We start from the raw sequence: 7368 nt of genomic DNA, 5'->3' as shown, positions 1-7368 counted from the left end.
CGAGGGAAAGGGGTGTGGCTGTCTTGGAGAGAGATTTGACTCTTCAAGGTTTCAAAAAAAAGAGAGGAAAAAATTGAATGGCCCATCCCAGAAGCAACGTGGAGGCAAAAATAAATTTGCTATATTCCATTTGCAGTATGAGGGGAAAACTGCCTTTCATCCCACCTCAGCTTGGCGATGGTCGCCTGCAGTGACCCATCTATTGGAAGATCCTGTGTGTGGGTGTGGGTGTGGGTGTGTGTGCATGTGTGTACATGCTGATGGGGGAGGTACAGATGGTGTGCAGTGTTTCAGGCCCTTCACTGACCAAATGTGAGCCAGAAGGTCCAAGTTCTGGTTTGGGCTCCTCCTCAATCTGGGACAGGGAAGTGACCTTGAACAAATCACCACTCTGCCATGCAATACTTTGGCAGCTTTAAAATCATGACAGGCTGTTTTCCAGCCCTAACCACTGGTGGATAGTGTGTGGTCCTTTTCTCTGGACACTGCGAACCTGCCCAGTCCCCCTACTCCATCCACAAGCAAGGGGTGGGTTTGCCCTGGAATTGCCTCTCTAGACTCCAGTACCAGCGCTGGAGAGGTTAACCTTGTCCCCCACTACCCTGTTCTCCACCAACCCTGCTTACACTCTGCTTACAGCTGCTGTAGAAAGCTGGTGCACACACTCCTGGTGAAGCCATCTGCAGGACAGGCCTGAGTCTATGGCCGACAGGGCTCCCAGGTCAGACTCTGGTGCATGGATCGCTGGATCATGGCAGCTGTCGCAGGCTATGGTTTGATGGAACCTTGGCTCCAGGGTTGCAGTATGCTCCCCCCAAGCTCTAGTCCCCCATCTCCAGCGGCTCCACCCCACAGTGCCTCCGGCTAAAGTCCAGGTGGGAGATCCCAGACCCTAAGGACCGCCTCGCCCCAGCAAGCCAAGTGGCCTTTACAAACCAGAGTAAACATTTTATTTACAAGTTTGTGGTATCCTAAGTGCATCACGTCTTTGCACTGTGACCCCTAGTGCAGGGAAAACTGTTTAGTCCAACACCTCACAGTGTGAGCTGCTTGTATCCGGGCAGGAGTGTTCGTCTGGCGCTGGGAGCTTGGCAGTGGCGGTTGGGGGTGGGCAGGGGGGGCACTCTGACTCCCCTCGGCTCTGTGCCGGGTGGGCTGCACCGGACCAGGGCGGCGATGCGCGAAATTCCTCTGCTGCGTCTGGAACCCCGGGGCCCGCCGCCAATGGAGAGTAGGCACAGAATCCAGCCCACACTGGAAGGCTGGGGGTCTGCACGCAGGGCTCCTCCAATCTCGTCCAGTCTAGAGGCCGCCGAGGGGCGCTGGGACGGGCTCGGGGCTTTTGGGGGCGCTGCTGAGGGCGGGCTGGGGTGCGGGGAGCAGCTCTGAGGCGCCGCCGCTGCTGTGACTGCCGGAGCTCCCGGCGCTGGTGGTGCTGCCGCTACTCAGGCCGCCGAAGTTGAAGCCGCCGCCGCCGCTGCCGCCGCCGCCACTGCCTCCACTGCCTCCGCTGCTGGCGGCCAGGAGGGCGCCGGCCGCTGAGGCCTTGATGACCGTCGTTTGGTGCAGAGCCCGCTCGGCCCCTTCAGTCCGCTCCGTGTCGCTGGGGGCCATGTCCAGTGACTCGGGGTCGCTGCTCTCGCTCTCCGCCTCGCCCTCGGAGCGACTAGGGCTCTGCTCCTCCGGCTCGCCGTCAGCGGCCGGGGCTCCGCCCGACGGCTTCTCGCCCGCCTCCTTGTCTTTGTCCTTCTGGGCCTGAGCCTCCTTGGAGTGCCGCCACTTCATCCGCCGGTTCTGGAACCATACTTTCACCTGCGCCGCGCCGCGCCGCACCGGGAGACAAAAAGGGACATGGAGATGAGAGGCAGGCTCGCTCCAATCCGACTCTCGCGCATCCCAGACCTTCTCCCAAAGGCGGGAAAGCATCATTGATAGTCCCCAGCACCTCTACCACAGGCCAGGTACTGGGTTAGGAGTAGGGACCCAGAGGCAGCCGAGGGAAACCACGGGGACCACCAGGGATCTTGGCTTAGGGAAGCCGCTAGGACTGTTTCTCAAAATGTGGCCCTCTGACCTGTAGCCTGAAGTCACCTGGATGCTTGTTGGAAAAGCAAGTCCTTGCACCTTGCCCTCAAACTAGGGTCATCAATACTCTAAGTCGATGCTTCTTAACCCCCTGTGAGCCAGGACCACCCCCTGCCATGAATCTGATTAATCTATGGAACCCTGGCCCAGAAAAATGCACATATACCCAAGATTTTGCACACAATTTCAAGGGTTTGGTGGCCCACTGTTAAGAATCCTTGCTAAGTCGGCCGATCCTCTACCGCCATTACAGAAGGCAAGTCAGTACAAAAGTATTTCTTTTTAAGGAGGAACCCTGAGAAACAAGGGGAAGGGGATTCAAAGAGTTAATCCTAGTGGCATGGGAGCACCAATGGACCTTCAGTAAAAGAGCATTTTCTTGGTGTGTGTGCACTCAGAGACTGATAAGGACCCTGCCCCTGCCTGAGATAAACTAATCCTTCTGAGGGCTCAGAAAACGCTGGCATTAAACCTGTGCAAAGTGGAGGAAGGGGGTAGGGATGGTTCGGAGAATCTATATAAATATATAATCCCCTGGGGGACCCAATGCTTTCACACAAGTCCCAGCTTCCCTTTTAAAAATAACATCCACAGCTGGTGGAAAACGGCTGGGCTCCTCCAGTGTATGTGCTGGGGAAGGGAGTTGTGTAATGAAGGACAGAAGGAGGGGGTGGGCTAAGGGAGCTGTGAAAAAATGCCTTTGGCTTCTGCCCTGTTCAGAATATTCAGCACCCAGGAAGCAAGGGCTACTGCTGTGAGGTAAGGAAGAACTGTGACTCTTTATTTTCAAAACTTAAAAAATAAAAATCCAGGTCTTGAACTTGAGAAAAGGAAAAAATTGAATTCAGGCACAATAGATTTGCTATTTGAAAATTTTTCTTAAAAAACAAACCAAACAAACAAACAAAAAAACTCAAGTAGGCAGAACCTGGTGTAATGCTCTTGGGCGCTCTAAGAAAATCTTTTTTTTCTTTCTCTTCCTCACTGGCCCCCTCCCATCAGGCCATTAGAAAATGGGACTGACTGTGGCCGCTCCAAGTGGACTTCTCACCCTACTGGGGCTAAGTAATTCCGTTTGAAATGATGTTTTCACTTCCTCACAACTGGTGATTTCACAATCCAGCAGTAGCAGAAGGAGGAGGAGGGAGGGAGGATAAGAGGAGGGGAAAAAACAACAACAACAATCTCTTGACATTGGATTTTTATCTCTTCTGAAACTGCCCCCTACAGCCAACTGCGCCACACTGGAGTACATAATTATCTCCGGAGGCCTATTTGCTTTCTCAGCAACAGGCTTTCCCTTGTTGGCCAAAGTAAACATGCGGCAGCTTGTGACATATATCTTTAGGGTGGGCTATTCTTTCTGCCCTTCTCCCCCTACCCTCTTCCTCTCTCCCTCTCAAGTTGAGAAGTCTACGAAGCCTCGTGAAATTCAAGATTTAGTGTTTCCACCGCAAAAGGAGAGTCAGGCCGGGCGGAGGGGTCTTGGGGCTAGGCCACGAGCTGCTGCCCCACCGAAGGGCTGTGCGGCGGGGCCGGAGCGGGCTTACCTGCGCATCCGTGAGACCCAGCATCGCGGCCAGCTGCTTTCGGTCCGGCTTGGTCACGTACTTCTGAATCTCAAACCTTTTCTCCAGACCTTTTCTCTGCAGGTTTGAGAAGACTGCCCGAGACCACGAGCGCTTTCTCTTGTACGTCTGAGGCATGGTGTCCTTCGTGAGCACGGCGTAGGGACCTGCCAGCAGAGGGGAGCCGGAACAGGAGAGAGACAGAAGGGCCCAGTTAGTGCTCTGTCGCGGCCTGCGCGCCTGGGGCTCACACGATGCTTAAAATTGTTTTGCCTCAACAGTCGGCTCTGAAAGCCCTTTCACGCAGGCACGGAATGGCCTCTCTAAAGAGGAAACTTAGGGCTCATAAGACCATAGGCGGAAGGCCTAACGGGAGTGTGGAGTGGACAAGCCCGGGGCTTCATCGGTTAATTCCAAAGGAAAGACATAAACCGAATGCGTGACCATCAGTCATTCTCAGAGTGGGCGAAAATAACCCTTGGGCCTAAAGGATCCAAAGATGACAGCCTCGATTCTCTACTCGTGTGTGTGTGTGCACTCGCATCCGTGCCCAGGTGCGCAAAAGTGTTTGAGGTCATTCCAAAATGTGTGTATGTTAACAAGCAACACCACTTGCTGCACTTTCAAACCACCCTCTAGGGAGAAATGACTAGGGAAAGCCCCTTCCCCATCACCCCACCTGCCCCCCACACACTTTCTTGACTCCCCAAGCTCCCCCATCCCCCAGGCTACAAAAGACTGAGCTAGCTTCCTGGGAAATCTGTCGCTTTCTCTCCGGACGCGGTAGCCTCCCGAGTCAACTCCAGGATTGCTAAACCGCGGCGTGCACGTGAAACTCCAGGAGGTGTGGGCGTCGACCTATGCATGAGGCGGGCGCTCGGAAGGGTTTCGGTACCTGGAAATGTGTCTTGAAACTGATGTTGAACTGAATTTCTCGGGTTCGAACTTAAAGGACTCAGGATGGCAGAGGCCTCATTAATGGGATCTAGAGACGCGAAGAACTGGCCGGCGGAGGGCTGCAGGCCGGAAAGATGCACCCCCGCGGGCCGCCCGCCGGTGAGCAGCGACGTGAGATCTGGGGGCAAGGGAAAAGAAGGGGTGTTATCCCTCCACAGACCCACACTCACACTCTCTGGAATTTGCTTCTCTCTGCCGCCCAACACGCCCTCCATTCCGCTTTCCTGGAGCGAAGTCGTGAGGGACCTCTGTCTCCAGCCCCCAAGACGCCTCTCTCCGTACACTGGCCAAAGGGCAGGGCACGAAATGTTCCTGTGTGTGCCCTGTAGGTCCACATCCATGCGTGTAACTAGGGAGGGCTTTTGGCAAAGAGGCCTAAACAAGACACCTTCAGGTGTCTTCCAAGAATTCCATAGAACTAAACCGTCCCCCCTCCAAGAAGCCCTCTGCTCTCTCCTCTTGGAAGTTCAGTCAGTATTGTTCATCTACAGTTCTTTGGTGGAATTGCACCAGAAATCAGACCAAAGGAAGCAAAACTGTTCCCCAAAAGGGCTTTTCCTCTCCAATAATGTAGTTCTCTCTCCAGATATGTGATTAAAGAGACACACATATGATAGTCCTTTGAGCAAATATTTACTCCAACAATTTTTATGAATATTGATTCTGTGACTGTGTGTTTTTAAAGCATCCCTGGGTTCTTCGTGGTTTTTATTTTTTATCTTTTTTTAAAAAACGTAGAGCAAGTGAGTTTCAAACCTAATGCTTCACAGTCTCCTTACAATTCATTTCCTTTTCCCTCATTCTACCAACTTGTTCTTAATCCTAAAAACACTCAAAGGCATCCCAAACGGCCCCAGGGATCCGCGAGTGCGTCAGTTTCCTGATCAGAGGCCTGCAGCCTCTCTCCCAAGACCTACCTCTCAGTGTGTTGCCTTCCTTCACTTTGGGGTCAAATTCTGCAGACAAAATGCGGTCAATTCCAAACTTGAGGTCCTTGCTGGAGGGGGCCGGGGCGGAGCCGCTATGGTGGGGGTTAGGGACCACCCGCGACCCAGAGGCCGGGGGCTGCAAGGCGCCAGCCCGGGGTGGATGCGGAGGCTGTTGCTGCTGCGGTTGTTGCTGCTGCTGTTGTTGCTGTGGGTGATGGTGGTGGTAGGCGGCTGAGAGCGGGGACAGTCGCTGAGGGAAGCCAGCAGGGACTTCGGAGGGCGCCACCACCGGGGTGGGTCGAAGCGGGGATCTGGCGGCAGCTTGGAAAGAGGCGTGCGGGTGAGTCGATCCCAAGTGCGCGGTGAGGGCAGCAGCCGAGGCCCCCGCCAGACCCTCCGGGGTCGCCCCGGGCTCCCCAACACCCGCGTGCAGGATGTCCGCGATGCAGAAGGAGGGTTTCTTGACGGCGGCGGGGTCCAGAGGGAAGGAGCAGCCGCCAGGGCCGGCAGAGGAGCAATAGGCGGCCGACCACAGGCTGAAGTTGGACGCGTAGAAGGGAGCCAGCCCGGCGGCGAACATTCTGGCGGGGTGCGCCGAGAGGCCGCCGCGGCCTGGCTCGGCCGGGTAGATGGCTGGGTGCGCGGGGAGAGGAACGCTAAGTCCGGGAGAAGGCAGAAGCCCCTCCGGGGACGCTCCGCTTACTCGTCTCCGTCCGAACTGCAGACTGGCCAGGGAGCCCTAGCGCCACGGAGGGAGGAGGCGAGGGCCGGATCCCGGCCGGCCGGCCACAGCCTCGGCCCCTGGCCTCACTTTAAAGGCGGCGCGGCGCCCGCGCTCCCCGCGGGCTGGAAGGCGAACCAGGGGCGCTGGAGCGGCTAGGCGGGCGGGGGCCGCGACTGCACGAACGCCAGGGAAGCCGGGGAGACGGGAATCGGGCACCGAAAGAAACACCCAAACAGCTAAGCCTTAAGAGCTAAATTTAAAACAACAACAATAATAATCCGTTAGTTTGAAAAAAAAAAAATTAGAGGGGGGGGGGAAAAGTCCTCTCTAAAAACTCCCAAAGTTTTGGCAGGAGCTTTCGAGTCAGACCCGGGGTAGGACCTCGATCCAAGCGCTCATTGGCCACGCTGGCAACCAATGGGGAGTGGGAAACGGAGGGGAACTGGGAAAGGGGGCGTGTCCCGTCCCCTCGGCCACGCCCCGGCCACGCCAAACTGCTGCTGCCGCGTGGGCTGAGCTGCGTTAGGCGCGCACTCTGCAAAGAGCAGGGGCCAGAACTGCTGCCCCAGGGAGTCCTAACCTCCCACTAACTTCTACGGCTCCGAATCAGCACCAGGCGCAGAGAGTTGGCCACAGCGCTCCTGGAGCCCTCTCTCAAGGAAACTGGTGCTCCTGCCTATATTCGAGGGTACAAAGCCGGCCTCCTAGAACGCTGACGGAGCCCAAGGTTCCCTCCTCTCTTTACTTCTCTCGGCCCGATTTTTCTCCAGTCGGCCTCTATCCCCGAGAGTAGGTGTCCTCTACCAAGCTCAGTCTTTCGTAGGTCCCGGCCCACACGCGGCCCTGCCCTGGGCTATCGCGCGCAGCCCTCCCCCGCCCCCCGCAAATGAGCACCTCGTCTGCTTCCCGGCCGCGGAGATCCTCAGGGAAGAGAGGAGGGACGCTCGCAAATGAGCTTTATTCTGAGCTGTCACACACTGACAACTTGAACGAGTAACTTTTCAAACAAAATAAAACGGATGTCTCCGAACGCCTCCCTTGGAAGCAGCCAAACCTTCTCCCCTCCCCACCCCTCGAGCCTCAGGGACAACAAAACAGGCCGCCG

The 7368-nt window shown here is 56.2% G+C and overlaps 1 protein-coding gene across 1 annotated transcript; it reads right to left on the bottom strand.

The window, feature by feature from the left end:
• On the bottom strand, window positions 928–6592 carry HLX (H2.0 like homeobox). Its single transcript, XM_018060179.1, has 4 exons — window positions 5528–6592; window positions 4549–4728; window positions 3636–3820; window positions 928–1812 (listed from the first exon to the last, which is right to left on the bottom strand). The coding sequence occupies exons 1-4, from the start codon at window positions 6117–6119 to the stop codon at window positions 1303–1305; spliced, it is 1467 nt and encodes a 488-aa protein (XP_017915668.1). The 5' UTR covers window positions 6120–6592; the 3' UTR covers window positions 928–1302.

Source organism: Capra hircus, chromosome 16, assembly GCF_001704415.2.
Source record: "Capra hircus breed San Clemente chromosome 16, ASM170441v1, whole genome shotgun sequence".
NCBI classification, from domain to species: Eukaryota; Metazoa; Chordata; class Mammalia; order Artiodactyla; family Bovidae; genus Capra; species Capra hircus.
This window is presented reverse-complemented; position numbering and strand designations above follow the sequence as displayed.

Bases quoted from the DNA above. Each gene is read 5' to 3' on its own strand.
- HLX (XM_018060179.1), bottom strand. From the start codon at position 6,119: ATGTTCGCCGCCGGGCTGGCTCCCTTCTACGCGTCCAACTTCAGCCTG. The intron at 4,729-5,527 runs GTAGGTCTTGGG...CCTTGCCCCCAG, and splicing joins GGAAGGCAACACACTGAGAG to ATCTCACGTCGCTGCTCACC. The intron at 1,813-3,635 runs GTAAGCCCGCTC...GGCGCGGCGCAG, and splicing joins TGGGTCTCACGGATGCGCAG to GTGAAAGTATGGTTCCAGAA.